The 26,216-nt window shown below is 49.3% G+C and overlaps 1 protein-coding gene across 1 annotated transcript in view; it reads right to left on the minus strand.

The window, feature by feature from the left end:
* CACNA2D4 (calcium voltage-gated channel auxiliary subunit alpha2delta 4) overlaps nt 1-26,216 on the minus strand; it is a 132,637-nt gene that overhangs the window by 45,030 nt on the left and 61,391 nt on the right. The window contains exons 19-26 of the mRNA XM_009217684.3: nt 20,847-20,908; nt 19,290-19,357; nt 18,842-18,887; nt 18,671-18,768; nt 16,625-16,718; nt 8,947-9,042; nt 6,817-6,944; nt 3,123-3,203 (exon numbers count right to left, since the gene is read on the minus strand). Coding sequence (XP_009215948.3) covers nt 3,123-3,203; nt 6,817-6,944; nt 8,947-9,042; nt 16,625-16,718; nt 18,671-18,768; nt 18,842-18,887; nt 19,290-19,357; nt 20,847-20,908 — 673 coding nt within the window. The remainder of the gene's footprint in view (nt 1-3,122; nt 3,204-6,816; nt 6,945-8,946; nt 9,043-16,624; nt 16,719-18,670; nt 18,769-18,841; nt 18,888-19,289; nt 19,358-20,846; nt 20,909-26,216) is intronic.

Genomic DNA, 26,216 nt, shown 5'->3' on the forward strand with positions numbered 1-26,216 from the left:
TTCAGAGGCCAAGGCGGAATTTTCTGCTTCCCAGGATCTTCCTTTGGATAACAACCCAGCAAGCCAGGAGCAAACCCTGGAGTGAAGTGAACCGTCGGGGCCCCCCGGGAGTTCAGCTCCACTCCACGGCAGAGCCGGGGTGTCCGCCTTCCCCAGGCAGTGATAACATGTTGCTCTCCTACAGCCCTAATAATCAGAGCAGGGCCCAAGACAAGCCTTCCCGAGCCCCACTGCAGAAGCAAGAACGGGGCCCCTCCCAGGCCTGGCACAGGTCTCCATCATGCATATGTGTGTAATTCAAATGTCATGGTTCCCAGACAGAAGCCCTCAAAGGTCTAAAGGCTGGGCCTGTACTGAGGCCGACCTCTCAGGAGAGGAGAGCTCTTGCAGCCCTGGCCGGCAGGAAGGGCCTCTGTGCAGGGGCTTCTGTACATTGCAAGTCGTTCTGGAAGAATGCCCGTCTGCCGGACAAACCCTTGCCCATTACAGCCCCTCCGTCCTGGAGCTTGACCTCATTCCTTGCCTAGGGCCTGGAGGACATGGAGAATTGAAAACAGATCCTGATCCAAAAGTTAGATCTCTGGAAATGTTGCAGTAGCTGTCTATAAACCACCTGCTTAGGGATGAACACGATCTCTACCGGTCTGCTGCCCTTCTGTGTGAGCCGGTGGCGTGAGACATGGCAGTGACGTGCAGCCCGCCGCTGCCCCCGTGGCTGGGCTGAGTGCCCGTCTCCTAACTTCCCCTCGAGCTCGGCGCACAATCGTCACTATACAGCCCCCACCACAGACACCACACTCAGCAGGCCTGGCGCTCACACACTCACAGTGCCAGCCGTTTCCAGGGACAGCAAACGAATCACCCACCCCTCCTTCAGCGACAGGCTCCAGCTGGCCCCAGGATCAGGGAGGCTGAGCCACAGGCCAGAGAGAGGAAGCGACAGAAAGAGACCAAAAGAAAAATTGTAATTGAAGTATCAGGTCTCCAGCACCCCATTTCTTTTCCTCTGGCATTCATGCACCCCAGAGTGTAAAAGCGATTGTCTGCAGTGAGTTAAACTGGAGGCACTGGGACACTGTTTCTATGGCAACCCCTCTCGGCTCTTATTCAGCTCTGAGTTAAAAATGCTATCAAATAATTGGAGAGTGCAGGAAAGCACAGCCAGCAGCCTGACCTCCTGTCCACTGTCTTTCCTAGACCTCCAGGTGTACAGGAGCTGAGAAGGGCCCCGTCACGTGGGAGCAGCACAGGCCCTGGCTTGGCTGGGAGCACAGAACAGTCTGAAGGGAGACGATTTCAGGGTCAAAGTTTGGCCTGGAAATCGGGTCGGGTTTAGTGTGCCCTGGGCCCAGGGAAGCACGGCAACTGGGAGGGCACAAATCCCTTCCAAGTGCTGTGGGTGGCTGCATCGCAGACGACCAGTGACACGGGGGTTTCTACCCGCGACGATTCGGCAATGTCAGACGGAGCCGTTCTCCCCCCATCGCTTATCCCAGAGCAGCACACAGCCCAGGACCCCAACTCAGGGTGGCCCTGGTGCCCTCTTTGGGGCTGGAAGACAGAGCCCAGCCAGCTCCTTCCATCCCCTTTGCCCTGACCCTGTCTGCTCTGTCCCCATCCTGCTGCGAGAGTCCTCACCTGGCCAGGGCCTCAGTTACAAGGCAGGTGACTGACAGCTGCGTTCATGGAGCCAGTGCGGCCGAGCTCGAGTGCCTGTTGGATCACCCAACGTTTCAGAACACAGCTGGGTTCCAGATACTGAAGCTAAAACGAGGGTAAGGAGGGCTTCATTGCAGGGGCCTGATCTTTCTCAGACAGTTAGGCAGAGACACCAAGGACTCTGCGGCACTAAGAAACTGAAAGTCAGGAGAAGCTTGTGAGGGTCACAGTTGCTCTCATCACATAAGCCATGGCAAACTGCAGCACAGGGCAGTGAACCTGGGTTCCAACAAGAGGCGGTCTGCGTTCAAATCCCAGCCTCATTCATTATTAGCTGTGGGGCTTTGGGCAAGTAATTTTTCTGGGTCTCCATTTCCTCAGCTGTAAAATAGAGCCCAAACCATCTCCTTCACTGGGTCACCCCAAGGACTGCATGGGAGGCAGTTTCCACAGTGTCTGGCACGTGCTGAACATACGTACTGAGCTCATGCCTTATGGGTTCGAGTCACAGTCCCACTTCCCTCTTAAGCAGGATCCGAGACCCCAAGGCAATAGGAGATGGAGCACGCAAGCGGATGACACAGGAATCAGCTCCATTGTTTGCTATGTAAAGAGGCATGACCTCTTGGTGGAATAACACTGTGGGGAAGAGACAGGTCTGGACTGAATTATGGCATCCGATCCCCGCTAGCTGGGTTGCTTTGAGCCAAACGTTCTGAGCCTATGGTCCTCATTTATAAAATAGGCGCTGACAACGATACCTACACTCTAAAATATTTGTAAAGGTTAAACAAGTTAATATTGCAAAAGAGCTTTCTCAAGCTTTAATGTTTAGGCAAATCAGTAGGAACCTCAGTGAAGTGCACTCTGGTTGAATAGGCATGGGCTGGAACCTGAGACTGTGTGTTTCTAACAGAGGCCCGGGCAATTTCAGTGCTGCTGGTCTTCATCTTTTCAATAGCAAAGCTTTCAAGAAGTTACCACTCTGTAAACACTCAGTAAATATTAGCTCTATGATGATGACGACGATTGATAAAAGGCCTAGAATAAAACAGCTCTGCCCGCCAGCCTTCCTTTCAGCTATGGAATGCCTCAGTAATGCTCCATTAACCCTCAGGAAGTGTTTCTCAAGAGAAGCTTGCATAGAGTAAATATATTGTATGGAAGGGGGAGTGGGTGGGGGTGGCGGGGGGCTGAGCGGCAGTCTCCCGTCCTGGGTGGCCGTGCAGATCTCCTAGCCTCTCTAGGCTTCATTTTGCTCACGTCATGAATACTTTTACATCTAAAGTTTTACGATTTTACAAAAGAAATGGCTTAGGAAGAGTGCACTTCCACCCATCCCACATTCCACTGGCAGGACTGTGGCCCCGGCCACATGTGAGAGGCCTCCCGCTGTGATCTATGCCTTGCTCTTGACACGGACCCCAGCTTCCCGGCCTCAGCGCCTCAAGGGCAGCTCCTACCTGCAGCAATGGCTGTCTTCTTGTCCACGGTCACCGCCACAGCTGTGCTTGCCGTCACCACCGTGGGCGCACCCGTACTTTCTGGGGAAACAAAGACAACGCAGTCGCTGGGGAAGAGCCGCGGTTGGGGCAGGTGGAGCGCTACCACTTTCTTGGAATAGGAGACAGGAATAAAAGCAGGCGAAGACATCCTTGGAAGAATTGAGGTGAGGGTGGGGACAGGGGTCGTGTTTGGAGAAGCAGCTGCTGTGATGGTGGTGACCCCAACACGGGTCTTGGACAGACACACACACGGCCTCTGGCCACCAGAACAGTGCAGGGCCGCAGTGTCCCTACGACACCAGGGTTTCTGCCTGTCTGTCGGCTGCAGCATGCATCCTGCCCACAACACCCATGTCACGCCCAGTGATCCCTTCCAGTGGAAGGAAGGACAGGCTGCATTTCAGCACTGGGTGGTGGGTGATCCTGGATTGCTCTCTGTGAGTCTGCATGAATCAGAGAGGACGCCGACAGTCAGTCCCATTCAGGAAGCCGGATGCCACAGCTGAGCCACTGTGCGGGCCTGGGCAGCGAGGCGACGGACCCTCCACGCACAGCCGCTCTCTGGGTCTTTCACTCGCTTCACAGCTGTTGCTTCACTTCTGGGACTCTCTGCAGCGACTCAAGGCAAGCCCCGAGGCTCCTGAAAGCCACAGGCCTTGCCTTGCATTGCTCTCTCCACTTCTTCTGGAACAATCAGGCCACCATAGGTGCACCGTTTAGAGGGCAGTTTCATCTCCACATTGAAGCAGAGCTTTCTGGATGTGACTGGGGCTGGCTACTTCTTCATTCTCATCAGTCCCTGACCCCGGACTGGAGTTTCAAAGCACTCTTGTCCGCAGGTCAGATGCAGATTAAACTTCTGAGAAAGGGGCAAACATTTTCTGATGTGCTATGGTATTTTGTTAGAATGTCTTGATGTCAAATGTTGCACGAAGCAACGGGACTCTTGTGCGGCAATTATTACAACAGTGTCAGTTGTCCTGGGACTTCACCACCAGCTTCTCACATCTGCCACGTGGCCAAGATCACCCATCACACCTGCAGTCATCAGGTATCTCAAGAAACCTAAAACTGCAGTCTGATTCCAGGAACTTCCAATACGTAAGGTTGTCCTTGATTCTAGAAATTTGCAGTCTGATTCTAGGAACTTCCAGTACGTAAGGTTGTCCTTGATTCTAGACATTTGCCCATGATGTTGAAGGGCCCACAGTTCCCCACCTTGCGTCTAGAGACATCTCGGAGGTAGTGATGAGGCGGCCCCGACAGCATTCTCTGGGTCCCACTGCCCATTTTCTGGGACAGACCTTCTATTGCGTTTGTAGCCCAGCCAGCAGAGGCTTGTAGGAAACACTGATGTGAGGATGTGGAGACCCTAACGATGCAGTCTCTGGGGACATCAGGGATTTCAGTGCCTGGCTCACCGTGGCTACCCGGCCCAGCACCTGATGGGAATGATCAGGGTGCTAAGTGCAGGAGGTGGCAGGGCCCGGAGAGAGGTGGGCTGTGGGCATGTCGCTGAGGCTCTGCTGTGTGCGGACAGGTTTCTAGGCCACTGACTGCACCATGCAGCTCCATGTGGGCAGGACTTAGCCCACCAGGCCCTGGCAAAAGGCAGCCATGTCAGCCTAGAGAGACGGGCGCTTCCCCTCACCCTAGAGGCAGCTGCTCCTCTTTTCCCCATTGACACGCAGTTGTTTTCCTTCTCTTGAGGTGGAAGGGAGTGTGCAGAGGTGGCCACGTGTCTAAGCGTGTGCGTGCGCTGAGCGGGTGAGCGGGCTGTGGAGAGGAAGTGGGCCCCGCCTCCCTCCTCACCAGGCCCCCTTTTTGGGCTCCAGCTTCCCTCTTTTCTCCTCGTGGCTCAGCTTCTCACCCACCCACCCTCCCACCTCATCACCACATAAAGCTCCCCCAGCAGCCAGCAGGCTCAGTCCTGGTGGATGTGGGCAGGAGGGGACCTGTCATCAGGGCCTGGGGCCTCACTATAGAACCTCTCCAGGGGCCTGTGGGTGCCCTCCCTGGCGAGCCCACTGTGCTGCTATCGACGGCGTGGCCATGGAGGAGGAGCTGCCTCTTTCAGCCTTGGGGTAGACGGTGTGGGAAGGGGTCTCCCCTTTGCTTCCAGAGCCTTCCTGCTGGACTTGAGCTGGCAATAAAAACTCCCCCTCCCTCTTTCCTTACCTTCAGTGAGGTAACGGGGCCTGGGCTTTGATTAGGGCAGTGCTTGGCTCTGTGGCTCCCTTGCTGTGTGACCCTGGGCAAGTCACAGAACCTCTCTGAGCCTCAAGTTCTCCTTGTATAAGTTGAGGGATAATGACAGCACGTATCTCATGGGGTTGTAGAGATTAAATGAAGAACACGTGGAAAAATGTTTTGTGAAGCATAGTAGTTATTGGCACGTGTGTGGAGGGAACGGGCACAGACAGGAGGGAGAGCACAGCACCAGGTGAGGAAGGCGGAATTCCGGAGGGGGCAGGGGTGGAGCTCCTCCCTGCTGTTTGCCTTCCCTGTCCTTGTTCCAGGAGGACCCCTGGGATCCTGGGCCTCCCCAGCCATCAGCTCCAGAGCATCTCTCCATCATGACGCTTGAGGATGGTTTTGGCAAAGTGGTGGTGGAAGGCCTCTGCCAGAAGAGCACACTAAAGGGGAAGTTCTGAGTGACGCCAGCCCTGGCTCTCCTTTCAGAAGTCTCCACCCTCCTGCATCCCCTCCTGGGGCTCACCCCACCTGCCTGTGCACACTCTCTAGGCCCCTGGATCCATGCGCTGGAATGGGATCATCCGCCCCAGCACTCACCTGGTGGAGGGCTGGCTGTGCCATGCACTCTGGGACCCCCTGGACAAGCCCCCGAAGCTCCCTGGGCCACAGTTGCTTCCAGTATAAATCAGGAGCACCAGGCTATGCAGACACTGAAGCCTCTTCAGGTCTAAACATTTGGCGATTTTTCTGGTGCTCTGTTAGAGTCACTTAATTTTTCCTATTTTGGTTATTTTCCAGAATGGGGGCTGGGGCTGGCTGGCAGTTGGGTGCCCATCAACTCTGAGAGTCTTCCTGGCCCCTGGCCTTGCAGGGATTTTGCGACTGCCTCATACCCCACCCTCCCTGCCACCTGCCCGGCACAGCCTCTCTCTTGAGCTGAGAGGGGCTTGTGGAGCAGACTGGGAGCTCCCTGAGGCTGGTTCTGGGTGGCCCTGAGTAACTGGGGACTGGCCGCTTTCTTTCTGTTTGGGAAGAGCAGGGCAGCCCCAGTGACTTGGTGATGCTGCAGCCCCTAATGAAACCGCCCTTCCGGGGGGTTTATGAAACTTTCACAGAGAGGCAGGATAAATAGAAGAATCTTAGAGATCGACTCTTCTGCTCTCATATTTGGAATCGGGGCTAGAATCCCATGCTGGATTTTTAAATGCCAACTTTGATGGCTGGCTAGGAAATAGAATGATCAGGCCTTCAGCGCGGGACCTGTGGTGTGGGAAGCCGCCAGTGAGCTTTCTTAAGTCACTAATGCATGGCAGGAGGGAAGGCAGGAGGGGAACCCTGGTGGTCTGGACATTCTATTCCATATCGCGTTCCCATTTCCCACAAAGAGCACAGCAGGAGGAGAGGTGAGACTGGCCTGAGGCTGGCCCAGCCCCAGGAGCACAGGGCCGTGGGTTACCTGGTCCTTCTGCCCAGCGGAGGTTGAAGACGAAGCTGCCAGCAGGATGCTCTGAGGCCTGGCGGTACCACAGCGGGAAGCTGTCCAGGGTGAACACACTGGCCTCGTCTTCAGGCGTCAGGAACTTCCTGCAAGGAGGAAGATGTGGTACCTCTCCCCAGATCTGTGAACACAGTCATCTCCTCTTTCCTTTTCTCATACGAGGTCATCTTGGCTGGGCTAGGAGAGTGATTGTAGCCCCTAAATTAGTACTGCCCCAGACAATGTTTCCCAGCAATTCTCGCCTTTTCCAGAAACAAAATGATGTTGCATCTGACTAGCAGCTAGAAGAGGTATAGGGTCTGCATAATGAGGAAATACTTTCCATTTCTGTGTAAACTCTTCTGCTTGCAGCATTTCTTTCTTTTGGATGGAGCTTAATTTCTTCTTGTCTGGCTCACTGGCACGTCTGAGGGAGGAAGCTGCAGAGTCAGCTCTATCACTGCACTAATAGGAGGGCATCAACCTCCCAAACGGTTCCTTCAAGAGGATTGCCTCTAGGCTTTTGCATGCATTATGAGTTTCCTTTTTTCCAGCAGCTTTACCTTGCTAATTATGGTTTTGCATTCCCTGAACACACAGCAGCCCACAGAAGGGAGTGTTTGGCCAGAAGCAGAGTGGGAGGCAGGGAGAAGCGGGGTGGGGGTGGGGAGCAGACACACTGCTGTGGATAATCCACAAGGTGGATAACTGAGATTTGGTTCTGAGAGTGACGGGCTCACATGTACCAGAAGCAACCTGCCTTGTGACACAGTTCCTGGGCTGCCATTCACCTCAAGTCTGGGTGAAGGGAGCCCCCGGGAGTGCTCGCAGGAGGCAAAGGCACTGGGAAGGTCTGTCTGCCTCGAATCTCCTGCTTCCAGTCTTAGAAGCCTCTGAGAGGTGGCGAGGGAAGGGTCAGGGAGGCAGTGGTGCTCTTCTCTCCACCTCCGCAGGGAGGGGTGGGGGGAGGAGGGGAGGGAGGAGGGAGGGAAAGGGAAGAGCAACTTAATTTGTTTTCCTAGAAAGCCTCAGCTTTGCTTAGCAAGTGTGGATTTGTCACAGAGTCCTGGAAGAAGCTCAAAGATGGCGCTCCGTGGCTGGGTGTGCTTAGTGAGAGGAGCAGCTGGCGGGTGGGAGGTGAGGAGGGTAGGGTCAGTTCGGCTCAGGGGCCCTGGGCTTCTCTCCAGGTGCGTGAAGGTCCTCACCTGTTGGAGTCTCCTGGGTTGCGAAGCGGCAGGTGGCACTGCTCGCCCCCCGACCCCTCCTCTGGGCTCCCATCCTCCTTTGAGCACCCGGGTGGGCCAGCCCCGGATTCCCCCGGAACCCGGCCTTGGCTTAGAGCAGGCTTTCTCAGCCTGGGCACCGGTGACATTTTGTGCAGGCGATGGCTGCAGGGGCTGCCCTGGCCTCATAGGATGTTTAGCGGCATCCCTGGCCTCCACCCACTAGATGGCAGTAGGACGCTCTCTGTCTCCCACAGTGTGACAAGCAAGTGTCTCCAGACATTGCTGAATGTCACAAAATCACCCCCCGTTGAACATTCCTGGTGTGGAGGCCTGAGCCTTTCATGGCCTACAGGGAGTTGGGCCTGGATTCCTACCAGGCAGAGTAAGAAACCACAACTGCCCCACACCAAGGTGCGAGTGCGTGGTTCACGAAGGCTCTGTGGGGTGAGCGCTCCACCTACCACAGCGCCCCAGCAGCACCTCCTCTCCCCTTAGGAGTGGGGAAAAGAGACACAGCCGGAAGATTCAGCCTGTCACACAGAGACCAGCCCAGAGAGGAAAGCAATTCCGGCTTTCTCCCTTAGAGATTCCTATGGTGGATTCTCCGACCAACCCTCAACTTCAAAGTCTGTCTCCCTGACCGGTCCAGCCTCCATCCTCTCCTGGGGACACCACCACCAGGAGGTGTGAGCCTTCGGGGAAGAGCTGCTTCTCCCACCATCCCAATCTGTCAATCTCAATCCTTCTGCCCTGCTGGGCTCCCAGGGGTCCAGCAGGCTGGAGACCCCGTGCCAGTCCACCCACAGCCCAGGAACACACTGTGGGACTCTGCCCCTCTCTGCCCTGCAGGGATTGCCCTCCCGGGGTGGCCGGCCCAACCCACCTGTCAGAGACCTTCTCGGAGCCCACGAACAAGCTGCTTCTCAGGAGTCCAGCCCGGGTGCCCAGGAAGGCCATGTCCACCACCTGCTCAGACTCTCTGCGTGGCAGACACAGTGGAAGTGGTCACCACGGGGCTGTGGCAATAGCTTGGGGGAGACCTGCAGGGGTTTGGGGGCCTCTCCTTGCTCCTGCCCAGCCTGGCTCAGGGGAGACTTTCCAGGAAGGCTGGGTTCCCGGGACAGGGGCCGGGACATGCACCCTGCTGGCATCCACGGTGCACATCAGGTTTCAGGCCCGGCTTCTGGGCAGCATCTGCCTGTGCAGTGGAGCCCTGGGCCTTTGCCTCTCTGCCCTGGCAGATCTAGCTCCTAATTTGTTCTCCTGGCTTTTGGGGAGTTAGATCTAGAAAACGGAACTTGGAAGGGAGAGTCTGTCCTAGGTCCTAAGGAACAGGGACTTCTCATGCCCAGCACATACCTGGCACCTCCTGGTCTTATAGCTCTCCACATACTTCCCTTATTACCGAAATGTGAAGGAAGGGGGAGCAGGCACTGTCCACACCCACCCAGGAGAAGTCCCGGTGGACCTCATAACCTTGCTGTTGAGACTTGAAAGAAGACAGACCCAGGAGCTTGTTGGTGTCACAAACCTCCCTCCCAGTTTCAAAGTCACAATACTTTGGCCAGGGTGGGAAGTCATCACTTTTAACCCAGGTGATGTTCTTGTCTTTGGCACAGTTGACTGGAGGCTATTACCTAGCTCCTCTCCATGCCCAAGGGTGTGTGCTATAGTGAGCATACAAAGTAGGCAATCCTGAAGCACTGCCAGGCTCAGAGGCTGGACTGCAGGGGTCTCCCTCATGGATAGACCCTGCAGTGTCTATGGTCTGGAAAATCACTGAGGGAAAGGGTCTCCCCCACCCACTCCCATGCTGTAGCCAGGGGGCTTGTACAGGGTGTGCACGGGGTCACAGGACTCCAGCCTCACAGAGCCCTGCAGCAGACCTCTGAGTCAGACTCTTTGGAAACAGATCCTAAGCTCCTGGTTATCCCTAAAGCTTCTTGATTCAATTCTCTGTTCAAAAGCAGAGAGAATGGGGCTAATGGGTCTCACCCAGAACCTGGCTTCAACAATCACCAGCCCGAGCCTGGTCTCAATTCAGCCACTGCCTCCTCCAACCCCTCAACTAGATTATTTTGAAGCAAATCCCAGCTATTTCATGGGTAAATATTTTAATTTATACAATCAAAATATAAATAATTTTTAAAAAAACTTTGATGCCATTATTACACCTTAAAAAAAAAACCTGATGATTCATTAATATCATCAGATAATCCAGTTGCCTCATGAATTATTTTTAAGTTTGGCTGAATCAGAATCTGCCTAAGGTTCATGCATGGCAACTGGTACCTCTTATTTGTCTGTCTGTCTTTCTTTGTCTTTATTGAGATATCATTCAAATACCATCCAATTCACCCACCTAAAAGTGTGTGATTCAGTAGTTTTTAATGTATTCACAGAGTTGTGCGACCATCAGCACTGTGAATTTTAGAACATTTTCATCACCCCAGAAAGAAACCCCATAACCATTAGCAGTCATCTTTGGCCTCTTTTAGCCTGATTCCCTTTCTCTCTCCACTCTCCCTCTCCCCTTCTCTTTTCCTTGCAATTGATTTGTGGAACAAACAGAGCGACAAAGGGCTCTTGCCTGTGGGGATTCTCCGGTTCTGGCCTTGGTGGATTGCCACCCTGGGGTGCTCTTCAGACTGCTCTGTGTCCCCTGCGTTTCCTGTCAACTGGCTGTGAGACCTCAGGGCCTGACCGGGTTCGGGTTTGTGTTTTTACCAGGCTGTTCTTCATAAGAGGCACGCACTCTCTGATTGATTAGGGCATGAAAAATACATGTATTCTTTTGTTTCCTATTTTATTTTTACCTGAAATACCTGTATAAGGAAAAACTTCCCCTCATCAATATTTAGTTATCCTGGGGTACAATTTTTATAGAAGAGGCAGGATAAATAATTTATTCTTTGTGTTTCTTTGTTAGGTTTTAGAATAATGAGTTGTTTTCCTAACAATCTTCCAAAGATGGCCAATGAGGTTTTTTTCCAGTATCATTATGAACCCAAGGATTTTAACATATTTCATATGTTTGAATTCATTGCAGTTATTATTATTATTTTTAATTAAAGACAGGATCTCACTATGTTGCCAGGCTGGCCTTGAACTCCTGGGCTCAAACGATCCTCTTGCCTTAACCTCCCATGAGGCTGGAATTACAGCCGTGCCTCCACAGCCAGCTCCTGCTGTGATTATAATTACTTCATCCACCTTTGGCCAGTGAGGGCCTCCTCCGGCTGGCTCTGGGGTTCCTTGGGCACAATATCATTTGTCTTTGGTAACTTCTTGCTTCCTCGTATGACAAGATGTTCCACGTTCATTGCGTATATTTCCTGCCCCTGTCCTGGAATCAGACTTTTCTTCTAGGAGCATGGGCTCATTTTAATGAGGACTAACATTGAAAGTCCAAAGTCTAGGGCTGGGCCACTCACTGCGGTGGGCCCTTTCATGGGAGAGAGCTAGGATATCCATTAAATTTCTTTAAGAGAAACTACATCGTGAGTTCAAATTGATATTTCGAATTAACATTTAGCATTCCATCTAATCTTAACTTCTTTGATTTTTGAAATTTGTATATCTCTTTTCTCTTTTGCTGAAGATCTTGGTTCTTAACGACATTAATATAATACGATTTGCTCTCTGTATTCAGAATAACAATGCCAATACTATTTCTAGCAATGTGATTACTGAGCACTGCTTAACATTTTATTTATTTAGTGTTTACAATTCTAAAGCCCCTTGAAAGAATTCCCATATGTTCGATTATTTAATGAACTTGATATATGGCCAGGTTTATTTGTTTCATTAGCTTTCAATTACTACAGGTTACTTTTTAAAATTTAATTTTGTTTTATGATTCGATAAAGCATTTACATGGTTCCAAAGTCAATATGGAGAAGGCCTATTCAGGGGAGTCTGTCTCTGTATCCATCTCCTTGTTCCTTTAGTCTTCCTGAAGATAACCTGACTTTTGGTTCCTTGTGCCACTGAAAAGTATGTGTGTGTATGTGTACATATGTGTATGCATGTACATTTATATGTACATTTCTGACAGTAATTATGAAAACACATTTGTATTTCCTCTTTCTAGATAAACAGCGGAGATATCATTCATACTTTTTCCATTACTGAAGATTATTTCATAGTGGCAGTACATAGAGATACTCTAGTTTTTCACAGCTGCATAGAGTTCCATTATGTGGATCCACCATGATTCATTTAACGAGGCTCCCACTGATGAAAGTTTGGGTTGTTTCCAATCTTTTACTGTTATTAAAGGTGCAGTAATGAGCAGCTCACAGGTACATTTATTTTTCATATTTTTGCCAGTGTATCTTTGGGATGAGGTTCCTAGAAGTGAGGTTGCTGGATCAAAATGTAAATGTACATGAAATTGTGCTAGATGTCATCAAACTCCCCTTGACAGGGTTTGAACCATTTCATATCCCACCCACAATCTACGAGTGCCTGATTCCCCACAGTTCTGCCAGCAGTGCGCGCTGACAAGCTCAGGTGGTTCTCAATCTGACAGGCGAGAAGTCCAATCTGGGTACAGTTGTCATTTGCATTTAAGATTAAATGTTAGGTTGAGCATTCTTTTTTCTTTATATTTAAGGACTATTTGAATTTTTCTTCTAGGGACTATTTGCATTTTTCCTCTGAACTGTTCACATTTCTTGACTACTTTCCCTCTAAGATAGCTGGTCTTTTACGTCTCAATTTTTGAAGCCCCTTATCATGAATACATAATATATAGAGTAACCCTTTATCTATTTTATAAGTTGCAAACACCTTTCCAGTTTGTAATTTCTCTTTTTATCTTGCTCGTGTTTTTATTTCTGCCATAGAAACATTTTTTTTCCTTTCTTTTTTTTTTTTTTTTAAAAAGATGAGGTTGGCCGGGCTCACGCCTGTAATCCCAGCATTTTGGGAGGCTGAGGTGGGAGGATCACGAGGTCAGGAGATTGAGACCATCTTGGCTAACACGGTGAAACCCCGTCTCTGCTAAAAATACAAAAAATTAGCCAGGCGTGGTGGCAGGTACCTGTAGTCCCAGCTACTCGGGAGGCTGAGGCAGGAGAATGGCGTGAACCCGGGAGGCGGAGCTTGCAGTGAGCCGAGATCGTGCCATTGCACTCCAGCCTGGGCGACAGAGCGAGACTCCGTCTCAAAGAAAAAAAAAGAAAAAAAAAATATATATATATATATATATATATAAGGTCTTGCTGTGTTGCCCAGGCAGGAGTGTGGTGATGTGACCATGCCTCATTGCAGCCTCCACCTCCTGGGCTCAAGCGATCCTTCCACCTCAGCCTCCTGAGTAGCTGGGACTACAGGTGTGCACCACCACGCCTGGCTAAGTTGTTATTATTTTTATTTTAGAGATGGGGTCTTGTCATTTTTCCCAGGCTGGTCTTGAACTTTTAGGCTCAAGTGATCCTCCCACCTCAGCCTCCTGAGTAGCTGGGACTGCAGGCACGAGCCACCGCACCCGACTACAGAAACACTTTTGATGTTGCTGAATTTACCCATCATTCCTTTATTGCTTCTGAATTTTGAGTCATTGTTGGGAAAGGTTTTCCCCACTCCTAGCTTTTAGAGCAATTGGCTCATGTTTTCCTTTAGTATTTATATGGTTTCGTTTTTTACATTTGAATCTCTGAGTCATTTGGACTTCGTCCAGGTGTATGGTGTGAGAAAAGAACACAATTTTATCATTCTCCATATGGCTCTCAAACCGGTTATTTAAAAATCCATCTTTCCTTCATTGATTTGACAGGATATCTCTGTCATAGACTAAATTTTCACATGCGTTTAGATGAGTTTCCGGATTTCCTTTTCTGTTCCCGTGGTCTGCCTGCCTTTTCATGTGCCAATACCACACTTTATAAATCTCAGAGGCTTTGTCATGTGTTTTAATATCTTGGTAGGCCCAACCTCCCTTCATTGCTTTTTTTGGTGTGTGTGTGTGTGTGTTTTAGAGATTTCCTGGTTATTCTTGCTTGTTCTTCCAAATGAACTTGATAATCAGTTTATCTAGATGCAGAAAAAGACTGATGGTGTTTTCATTGGGGTTGCATTTAACTTATACGTTAACTTAGGGAGGATTAATATCTTTATGACGTTGAAGTCTCCTATCCAAAAACACTGTCTTTCCATGTGTTCCAGCCTCTACTTTTGTGTTTTCAGGAGTGTTTCGTAATTTTCCTTATATAGGTTTTTGAACAGTTCTTATAGTTTATGTCATATGTTCTTGTAGTCTTATAACTTTATCATGTATTATTTCTTGCCTTTTAAAATAAGCCTTCTCATATCTTCTTTTTTTGTGTGTGTAGATAAAGGCTATTAATTTTTGAATGCTGATATTATAACCCATTACTTTACTGAATTCTCTCATTGGGTATAGTAATTTTCTTATTAATTCTTCTGGGGTTTCCAAATATATAATTATGTCATCTTTAAACAGAGACAATTTTACTTCTTTCTTTCCAATTCTAATTGCCTCTGCATATTTTCTCTTGTCTAATGCCTTCTGACCTTGTTAAACAGCAGTGGGGAAGTAGGCCTGCTTGTCTCGTTCCTGTCTTTAGTGAGAGAGCCTCTAGCCCCATTAAGACGTTACTTGCATGCTTAGGTCAATTTTAATTTTATTGAGTGGCTTTAACAAACAAGAATGGTATGACTGGGGGTGGTAGCTCATGCCTGTAATCCCAGCACTTTGGGAGGCTGAGGTGGGAGGGTTGTTTGAGGCCAGGAGTTCAAGACCAGCCTGAGCAACATAGTGAGATCCCATCTCTATAAAAATTTTTTAAATGAATGAATATTAATATTTATTTAATGCCTTTTCTTTATCTATGGAGATGGCTATGTATTTTTTTCTCCTTAACTGTATGCTCTTTTTTTTTTTTTTGAGAGGGAGTCTCACTCTGTTGCCTGGGCTGGAGTGCAGTGGCCGGATCTCAGCTCACTGCAAGCTCCACCTCCTGGGTTTACACCATTCTCCTGCCTCAGCCTCCCAAGTAGCTGGGACTACAGGCGCCCGCCACCTCGCCGAGCTAGTTTTTTGTATTTTTCAGTAGAGACAGGGTTTCACCGTGTTAGCCAGGATGGTCTCGATCTCCTGACCTCGTGATCTGCCCGTCTCGGCCTCCCAAAGTGCTGGGATTACAGCCTTGAGCCACCGCGCCCGGCCAACTGTATGCTATTTTATATTAACTCCCTAGGAAGTCTCTTCTGATGCATGCTCTGGTTAAGAATATTTCCTTCTCAATGTTTCTCCACATTGAAAATCATCTGTGACTAATCTGTGAGGTTGGAAAGATGAAGATGGTGCCCCTCTCCAAACCTAGTGCTGCAGCCCTCTGTAGAAGGCACAACAGTGCAGGGTTTAAGAGTCTGGGCATGGGAGTGAGGCTGCCTGCTGTTGATTCCAGCTCTGCCACTTTCGAGGCACATGACCTCAGGCAACTTGCTTAATCTCACTATGCTTTGGTTTCCTCATCTGTCATATGGCAGTAATGAGAGCTCCTGTATGAGACGACTGCAGTGAGGATCAAATGGGTTATATACACTAAGCACTCAGAACAGTGCCTGGCCCACTAGATTCTTTTTCTTTCTTTATTCTAGTTTAATTTTGTATAGGTCATATATTCATATGGTTCAAAATTACACCAACACGTTAGGGTGAAAAGTGTCCCTTCCATCCCTGTTTCAGTTACCCATTTTCTAACCAGAAACAGCTAATGAGGAATGTTTCCTGATTAGCCTTGTGTAGATAGTGTATAGATCATAGATGTTATCTATATAATCCACACAAATACTATGGCACCCCCTTTTTACAGAAAAGGTAGCGTACTATACTATGTGGAGTGGTAGCATTCCACATTTTGCTTTTTTCAGTAAGAGACTGTCCCTATAAAATTCTGTAGGAGTTTTCTTTAATAATAAGGATAGCACTAAAAAACTAATATTTAATTTTCTAGTATCTAATTATGTCCTTAAATTTATTGACTGTCTAGGGGAGGTTTGACATCTTCACAATGTTGAATCCTCCTATTCAGGAGCAAGGTATGGCCCACTGTGACGTTAACCTCATTAATACCTTACCCTTCCCCCCAGCACTCATGGGCACACACACGCCCTACACTCACACTCACATGCCACTCATCTTCCTTCTACCAGGCCACTAAACACGATAGTACCAAGAAAAGACCAGCAAAGGGAGCAAGGACTTCTAAGGGGTTGGGAAAACCAAGGTCAAGTTCATTGGTGCCGTGACCTTACCTGCTGGAAACCTATTGGAACTGCTCTTTGGCCAGGGGCACTTTGGCCAATGAAGTCTCATGACTGGAGTCCAACCCAGAGAAAGGGGCTGTCCAAATGGGACTATCCTGGAGTGGGGATTTAGTCCTGTGCCCAGGGGGACCTGTACTTGTTCTTAGGCCACAGGACATGGGTGCTCTCTGAAGCCACCAGCCAGGTGGTGAGAGGGGCCCTGACTCAGCCAAGGGAATTCCGGGGGCCGGTTGGGGCCTGGGACCCTGGGAACCTGGACCTACTCGGAGATGTTGAGGGTGAGTGCTGTCCAGTAGGCTTCCATGGGGGCTGTCACCACCGCGTCAAACAGCACCTCCCGGACCAGCTCCTCGTCACCTGGATGCAAAACATCAAGGGACCAGGTCATATGCTTCCTCCATGCTTATGAACACAACTCACCCACCCAAAGTTCAGGGAAGAAGATGTGCTTCATGTACGTGTCTGTGGGACATGTAAAACTATCTCTGTGAGTGTGAGGGAGCCACCTCACCTCTGTCCGTCTTCACTTTCTCAACTCCAAAATATATGTCAGTACAACAGCTTGATATCTGAGGCTCTTTCCAATTGTAACATCTGATGAACTTAGGAGACCCTCAGTGACCTCAGGTTGGATCTTCAGTCTCCCTCATCTCAACTCCTCCTCCTCTGCTCCTTAATCATCCAGATATCTTGGCCTTTGGTCAGTTCCATGAATTTATTTTTGCTGTTGTTGTTGAGATGGAGTCTCATTCTGTCACCCAGGCTGGAGTAAAGTGGCATAATCTTGGCTCACTTCAACCTCCACCTCCCAGGTTTAAGCAATTCTCCTGCCTCAGCCTCTCAAGTAGCTGGGAACACAGGAGCACACCACATGCCTGGCTAATTTTTATATTTTTTTGTAGAGACGAGGTTTCACTGTATTGGCCAGGCTGATCTAGAACTCCCGACCTCAAGTGATCTGCCCACCTTGGCCTCCCAAAGTGCTGGGATTATAGGTGTGAGCCACCGCCTCTAGCCAGTTCTGTGAATTTGACCTTGCTAAGCTCCTCCTTGTCTCAGAGCCCCTACACATGCTGTTTCCCTTGGTCTGGATGTTCTTTTTCCCAGCCTTTGCATGGAGGCTCTTTCTTTTTCCTCTCTTTTTTAAAAAATTTATCTTTGTTGAGGTAAAATTCACATAAAACGGAACTGACCAATTTAAAGTATGCAATTCAGTCAGTAGCATTTAGTACATTCACAATGTTGTACAACCACCACCTCTATTTAGTTCCAAAATATTTTTGTCACCCCCCAAAGGAGATCCTCCTCACCTTGGTGAGGTAGTGTCACAAAACAGTCACACAAGTGGCTTAGCAGGATCTCCTTTAAAGCAGGCCTATTTCTCTCTCCTACAGCATTGTGTGCATGGCACTTATCACAATTTATAACAACTTATATCTACATATGTAGGCTTATTTGCTTATCACCTGGCTTTTCCACTAGGATGTAAGTGCCATGAAAGCAAGGGCCTTGTTTGGGTTATCTTTGTAGCTCCAATGCCTACCCCAGGGCCTGACACAGGGTGCAAGCTCAGTACAGATTTGTTGATGAAATGAATAAATAAGTAAATAAGTGCCCTGTTGGGTTGGCATGGGAGGCAGTCTTCTTATGGGGGTGACAATTATGTGACAGGATGACCTGCTCTTTCTTCCAAAGAGGAAGAAGGAGGAGCAAGCTAAGGATGAGCTCACCACTCGCATTAGTGCGGGTGAGAAGGCCATGGGACCATGGAGCAGAGACTGAAGTGTCACAGCTGCAAGACAAGGAGCACCTGTGGCTCCTAGACCTGGAAGAGGTGAGCAAGGTTAGCATGAAGAACTGGCTTAGAAAACACAGCCCACAGGCTTTGAGTCATCTGGCCAAATGCTCCCCTTGTGGAGATGAGGACTTCTGGTGAAGAGTGGCAGCCATTTGCCCAGAGGTCCACTTCTAGACAGTGGTAGGGAAAAAACTGACAGACTCTGAATGGTGCTCTCTTCTGACCCTTAACAGAGCTTGGTGGATAGAGGCTGAAAAAGATCCCAATCCCTGACCTGGGGATCCATACATGTTACCACAATTCCAAGGATGCTTAAATACCAGCTTAGCCCTGTGGTAAGGATGGCTATGCCTTTTTCTTTGGGAATCTCCCTGTTCGATCTAAGCCATCCATGTGCTACTGGGATAGGGCTGTGCAACAGCCTCCCCCTGTCTTCCCACCTCTCCTGGCAAAGTCCTGAGCTTCAGGGCCCTAAAGGAAAAGCTCGCCTCAGTGGGTGGCCAGCACTCACACTCCAGATCTGGGTCCTCCCTGGTGAGGAAGCGGATCACAGCCTCTAGCTGGCTGAGCTTCCGGTGGTCCGGGTCAATATCTGTGATGCAGTAGATCCTGAAACCAGGAAAGTCAGTGTTATCTCAAAACATTCCACCTGTCTCCCTCCCATTTTTCACTCCTCACTTACCAGTCGCTGGCCAGGGCCAGGTCTGGGTGAAGCAAGTCGTGCAGGCCTGAAACCAGAGTCCACATTCAGGGTGATGCTCCCCCACTTCCATGAGTGTGTGTGTCCCAATTGTAGAAATAGCCACCCAGTGAGTTTCAGCTTTGAGCTTTGTTTAAAAAACATACTGCCTTGACGGACCTCCCAGTCCAGTAAGGCCTCCTGCAACCTGGCAGTGCAGCTGGCAGGCCTCAGGCTCTGCTGGTTTGATGACTGACCCATGGATCCTGCATGCCCTGGGAGCCAGGGACACACACACCCCTCTCCACCTGGCAGCACTGTTCTGAGAGGCTGCTCTGGAGCCTGGGAGCAGGGAGGCTGTCACACTGGCTCTGGTTGGGGTTGGCCCTGTGTCCTGTGAGAGTCCCTTATTTTCCACTTAACTGTCCCTCAGACCCTGGTGCCGACCCACCTTCTTCCACAGACGTGTTCCCCAGAAGGATGTATTCTCCGTGGCCCCGGGACAGCACCACTCCCAAACTGTGGGGAGAGAAGAGAAGGCACTCATTTAGCAGCAGAGACGCCGGCCTGTCTCCAGGGTCTTGTCCTTGCCCTCACCAACACTAGGTGTATGGGCTTTTTGTACCCGCGGCGAGTGGTGTACTCCTCACGCCCCCTTCTTTGCCTCTGGCCTTGCAGCCATCCCCTCCAGAACGGAGGCAGGGCGTCTATTTTCCCAGCAGCCTCCCTTCCTGAGTAGGACCCTGGCCATTCTGTAGACCGAGAACGCTCTCAGCTCCCATTTTCATCAAGGGACGTCCTGAACCTCACAGGGATCCCCTGCAATGTAGAACAGTCTCTGTTCCACAGGGGGTCCTACAAACAGGAGCTCCCTCTCCCACCTGGAGAGTCCTGCTGCGCCTTACTCTGTTTGGCTGAACATCGGTTTTGAGCCTTGGCTAGATGTCTGACTTTTTTGGGGAGCTTTAAAAGATGCGAGTGCATGGGCTCTACCCCTAGAAATTCTGATTAAATTGGTCTGGCCAGCCTGGGCAACACAGCGAGACCCCAACTCTAAATTTTTTTTTAATAAAAAAATTGGTGTGGTGTGGTGGCACACTCCTATACTGTCCCAGGTACTCGGGAGGCTGAGGTGGGACGATTGCTTGAGCCCAGGAGGTGGAGGCTGTAGTAAGTTGTTTGTGCCACGGCACTTCAGCCTGGGAGACAGAGTGAGACCCTGTCTCAAAAAAAATTGGTTTTGGATGAAGCCTGGGAAGTGGCAACTTCACATAATTCCTCAGGTATTCCAATGAGCAGTCAGGGCTGGGAACCAGGGCTTTATGGAGAAGTCAGATAATTCAGAGGTAGCGGCCACTTGTTTCCTAATCTGCCTAATACCTAGAGTCAAATATTTCTACAGTTACATGGAACCTGAGATCTTCCAATTTGATCCTCTCACTGCTTTAGGATCTTAAGTGGATGATATCACTTAATCTTCACAACATCACCAAGAAGCAGCTGTTATTGTCACCCCCATTTTACAGATCGAAATCTAAGGCACAGAGAGGTTAAGTGAAACTCAAAGGCCTGTTAAGAGAGTTGTAGGAGGCAGAGGTGACGCATCAGTAAAGCAGGGAGCACTGGACCTCAGAGCCTCTTCTCAGAGACAGGGCTCACTGCCCTGGGGGAAATGGCCTGTTAAGGCAGCTTGGCTGATGGATGTTGAGGAACAGTGAAGTAACAGTGGCAACTGAAGAGCTCGCCTGGGGCCCACAGGAGCAGAGCACAGACCATACACTTGACCAAGTTTACACAGCCTGTAAATGGTAGAGCTGGGGTTCACGTCCAGGCAATTTAGCTCTGGAACCTGCATTCTAGGCTACACTGGCAAAGCAGGTCTAGACTTCAAGTCTCCTGAATGCTGACCTGGGTCTTTTGCTATGACCACAAAATTGCCAACTAAATATGAGTTGCTGGTATTCATGTTCAACCCCCACCCCCTGCAAATAAAGCCTGTGTCCCTCACCTGAAAGGGGTGTCGCTGATGTCAGTGAAGAAGTAGTCATTGGTCAGGAAAAGAACTCGCTTCTGAAAGAGTAGACAAGGAAAGAGTGCTTATGCAGAGAAGAGCGGCCCCCAGCCCCCACCTCCTCCCAGGGCTCTTGGGGTCTTCATCGAGCCACTGTACAGTCCCCCGCCTTCTTGTCTCCTCCCTCACCACCCCCTGCACAGCTCATCCTAGTGACACCCATAGGCAGATCCTCTCGATGCAGCAAACTGCAGCCCTTTGGGGCGTGGCCTGGATTTCAGGATCAAGGTCTGGACCTGCACTCCTATCACAGTAGTCCCTAAGCAGCATTGAGCACTTGAAATGTGTGGCCAAGGAACTGAATTTTTAGATTTTAGTTAACATAAATTTAAACTTAGTTAGCAAATATGGCTAGTGGCTATACTGGGCAGTGCCGATGTAGACCATGACTCCAGGGTTCCTAGAGGGTTGAGACTGGGGCCCTGAGTGTGTGCTAAGAACTTCTGGAGCCAATGTATACATACACAATCCACTTAAACCTCCTTGCCCTCAAAGACGCCCAGGGAGAAGGGGCGCACCATTCTCCCTCCACTGTCATCCGTGACCGGGCCATGGGACCCTTTCACAACTTCCTTTTTCTTTTAGTGCTGCCATCTTTTAGCCTTGGTTTACTTTGTATAAACTAGGACATCAGGTAGTACAGAAGTGGCTAAGGGCCTGGCTGGGCTTAGATGAACCAGGATTGAAGCCCAGCTCAGCCACTTTTGACTTGTGTGCGCTTGAGCAAGTTACTTCACTTCTCTAAGCCTTCGTGTTCTCATTTGTAAATCAGGATTGTCCATGGCCTCTCTTGCACGAGGCTTCCGTGAGGGTGCATTTGGGGTGCTGAGGTTCTGTGGATTGTCCTGTCCACCACACAAGTTCGTGTCATTGGGAAAGGCACATATTTTGCAGTTGGCTCAGGACTTGTTCTTATTCCCTTTACTTCTTTTTGACTTTCCTTGTTTGATTTTGGAAATTGGAGTGAGGTGTCAGAAGGGACACAGAGGGAGAGAATGGCGACAAAAGCCTTGCTTTCTCTAGGAAACTGGCTTTATGCCAAATCAGAATGCATCGTTCTCAAAACTGGACCCATCCCCTGGCAATGCCCTCCTGCTCCTCTGCCCAGTCAGACCCTCTCTGTAGCTTCTCTCCATTGCAGCAGTCATGGGATGTCCTGGAAGATGTCTTGGGGGAGTCGGGTGCCCTGTGCTCCAAGGAGCAGCTGGCTTGAGTGTCAGAACTGGAGATCATCTTTTTATCTTTACCTTTTTTTTTTTTTTTGAGATGGAGTCTTGCTCTGGTCACCTGGGCTGGAGTGCAGTGGTGTGATCTTGACTCACTGCAACCTCCGTCTCCTGGGTTCAAACAATTCTCCTGCCTCAGCCTCCAGAGTAGCTGGGATTACAGGCACGTGCCACCCACGCCTGGCTAATTTTTGTATTATTAGTAGAGACAGGATTTCTCCATGTTGGCCAGGCTGGTCTCAAACTCCTGACCTCAGGTGATCCGCCTGCCTCGACCTTCCAAAGTGCTGAGATTACAGGCATAGCCACCGTGCTTGGCCTATCTTTTTTTTATTGAAGAAAAGGGTGGAATGCACAGATCTTACACATATAACCTAATTAGCTTCGATACATGTATCCAGCCATGTGATTATCACCCCGTCAAGATACAGAACAGCCTCTCCAGTCTCTCTGCCTACCCCTTCTGGTCCATCCCATCCCATTCCTTCACAAGCTAACTCTGTTCTGGATTCTGTCACCATAGATTGGTTTTGCCTGTTCTTATGGTATGACACACACAAACATTTTTTTTTGTTTGTTTAAAATAATGTTTTCAGCATCTGTCTATATTGCTGTGTGTCCGGTAGTTTGTTCCATTCTGCTACTGAGTAGTATCCCAGTGTGTGGACACCGCCCAGGATGCTTCTACGCTCACCGATTGATGGATATTTTGGTATATTTTGGTTTTTCCTACTTTGCGGCTACAATGAATAAAGTTACCATAAATATCCTGGAAAATGTGCTTGCATTTCTCTTGGTAAAAACCTAGGAATGGAATCTGGATCACATGGTAAATGTATGTTTACCTTTATAAGAAAACTGCCAATATCCAAGAGGTGTTTTGCCATTTTATACTCCTATTAGCAATGTCTGAGAGTTCCAATTTCTCCACATCGCTGCCAGTATTTGGTGTTATTAGTATTTTAAATTTTAGCCATTATAGAGAGGGTGAACAGAATCTTGCAGTTTTTTTTTGGACAGAGTCTCACTCTGTTGCCTAGGCTGGAGTACAGTGGTGAGATCTTGTCTCACTGCAGCCTCTGCCTCCCAGGTTCAAGCAATTCTCATGCCTTAGCCCCTGAGTAGCTGGCACCACAGGCATCCACCACCGTGCCTAGCTAATTTTTGTATTTTTAGTGGAGACGGGGTTTCATTATGTTGGCTAGGCTGGTCTCGAACTCCTGGCCTCAAGCGATCTGCCCACCTCGGCCTCCCAAAGTGTTGGAATTAGAGGCATGAGCCACGGTGCTCAGCTCAATCTTGTAGTTTTGATTTGCATTTCCCTGATGACTAATAATGTTGAGCATCTTTGCATAGCTTCCTTTATGAAGTGTCTGCTCAGTACTATGAGCATTTTTTTTACTGGGTTTTAGTCTTTTTGTTATTGCTCTGTAGGAGTTCTTCATGCATTTTGGATACAAGTCTGTCTGCTTTTTCATTTTCTTATTGGTGCCTTTTGGAGAGCAGAACTTTTACTTTCGATGAAATCTAGTTTATCAAATTTTATTTCATGTTTAGTGCTTTCCGTGTTTTTGTCTAGGAAATCTTTGCATATCCTAAGGTTAAGAAGATTTTCCCCTATTTTTTCTTGTAAAAGCTTTACAGTTTTAGCTTTTACAGTGAGGGTTATGATTCATCAGATGAGTTTTTGTGTGTGGTGTGAGCTATGGCTCAATGATTCCCCTCCCCCATACATTTATTCAGTTGTTCTAGGACCATCTGTTGAAAAGATTGCCTTTCTCCAGTGATTTGCAGAGGCGTCTTGATTGAAAAATCAATGGATAATATATGTATGGGTTATTCCTGGGTTCTCTGTTCAGGTCATTGACCCATTTGTCTATTCTTTGGTCAATACCACCCAACTTGGTTATTGTAGCTTTATAGTAAGTTTTGAAATCAGATACTGTGAATTGTCCAAATTTGTTTTTCTATTTCAAGATAATTTTGCCTATTCTATGTCCTCTGCATTTTCATATAAATTTTAGAACCAGCTTGTCTCTTCCTAGAAGTCTGTTCAAATTTTGTTAGGGATTGCGTTGGATCAATTTGGGGGAATGAATGTGTTAACAATAGTGATCTTAACCCATAAACATAGTTATATCTTTCTATATTTATTTTTTTCTTTGATATTCTTTCAGCAATGTTTTGTAGTTTTCAGTGTAGAGGTCATATATACCTTTGTTAAATTTATTCCTAAGTATTTTATGTTATTTGATGCTATTGTCATTGGAACTTTAAAATATTTCATTTTCTTTTTTTTTCTTGCCTTTTTAAAGAAAGAGACTTTTTGTTAGCATTGTTATAGGCAATGCATTATGTGAGCTGGTCCTGTGTACAATCCTCCCAAGCCACAGCAGACACATCAGTAGAGACAGCATCTATCTAATACTGTACACAGCGCAGAAACAGGATCACCCTGAATGTCAACAGAAGACTGAAAATCACTTTACAAAAAACAAAAAACAAACAAACAAAAACCCAATTTTCCTATATTAAAAAGTGCCAGCCCTTGAGTGGCAGAGTTTCGGAAACGCCCGAGGACATGCCACCAGGTGCCTTCGCTGGAACGTGGCTGCCAGCCGTGTGTGGCCAGGCGCATCCTGTCCAAAGATAAATGTTTGGAGTGCTTCAGTTCATCTTTAAAAGGCAGCCAGGCCCGTTTATCTTTGGAGTTCTTCTGTCTTAGGATTTTCCCTCTCTACTGTTTGTAATATCATGAGCATGTCAGCCTAACAGTGAGCCGACCTTCAGGCTCCTAAGCGTGAAGGCCGGAGACTTTCCCTTTGTAAGGTTTAAATCTGAGTGCAGTAAAGACTGAAGAAACCAACCCTGGACATTTTAAAGTCAAATGACAATGGAGCCAGTGCCAATTTTGAGAAGCACTCCCACCCTCCCTTAGAGGTTATGAATGTTTAACCAGTTAGCAAAATATTTAACCCAGTTAGCAAAATTTACACCGTCATTTCCATAGTTACTCTGCTGTGTACAGCAAACGCTGCAAGATGAACATCACATTTGATGAAGCACATTTGAGAAACGTTTGCCAGGAAGTGTGCCTCGGCCTCAGAGCCCTAAGCCCGGGGAGATGAGCAGAGACCCCAGCAGCTCTGTGCCTGCTGCCGTGCGGGTGGCTCCTCTTCCTGCGGATAAGGTGGGCGCTGAGGACGGGGAGGACCAGTCCCGCCAGGGCGCCGCGGACGGCGATGGGGACTAGCGTGTTATTCTCGTCCAGCAGACGCTCCTCCGCAGCTCCGACCTGGTTGCCCTTCCACCCTGAAAGCCTGGCCCCACATTGGGAATATGTTGATTGAAAATGGCCTCGTGCCGCGGACACGCTCTGGCCTCGCACCTGTAGGAACTGCCCATGGCGGCCTGCAGTGCTCGCAGGGAGTCGTTGGCAGCTTTAAAAGTGGGATCTCGGCGGGCGCCTGTGGTCGCAGCTACTCGGGAGGCTGAGGCGGGAGAATGGCCTGAACCCGGGGGGCGGAGCTTGCAGTGAGCCGAGATCCCGCCGCTCACTCCAGCCCGGGCGACAGAGCGAGACTCGTAGGAAAATCCGGCTGGAACCTGCCTTCATCCCGCACTGGAAGCCCAGGACGGTGCGCCCAGGTGGGTGAGGTCTTACGCAGGCTGATGTGGAACGGTCTGGTCACCGTCATGTGGTCACTCCGCTCTGGTGAGGCTCAGCTGCAGGCCCGCGCTGGCAGGTCCCATGGGAGCCGCCGTCGCTGTACCAGTGCGCGGAGGGGCGGAGCGGCTCGCGGCCCCCTGGCGGGGCGGGTGCGTCTTGCTCGCGGCGCGTCTCTCCCTTGACGCACAAACGTAGTTGTATCTTATTCCCTGTTGGAAAGCTGGGCCCGGATGGGGGCACCGTGGAGCCTGACGGTCTCGCTGGTCATGCTGACCTGGGTGCCTTGATACCTGGTAGAGATTCCGCCATCTTGATCTCCTCGGAGCTTGCACTGGGGAAAATGTGTGTGTCTGACAAGCTGTGAACAAAACTCGTGAGCTGGACGCCGTCACGTGTTGCATTTCTTGGGAA

The sequence above is a fragment of the Papio anubis genome, chromosome 9 (assembly GCF_008728515.1).
Source record: "Papio anubis isolate 15944 chromosome 9, Panubis1.0, whole genome shotgun sequence".
NCBI classification, from domain to species: Eukaryota; Metazoa; Chordata; class Mammalia; order Primates; family Cercopithecidae; genus Papio; species Papio anubis.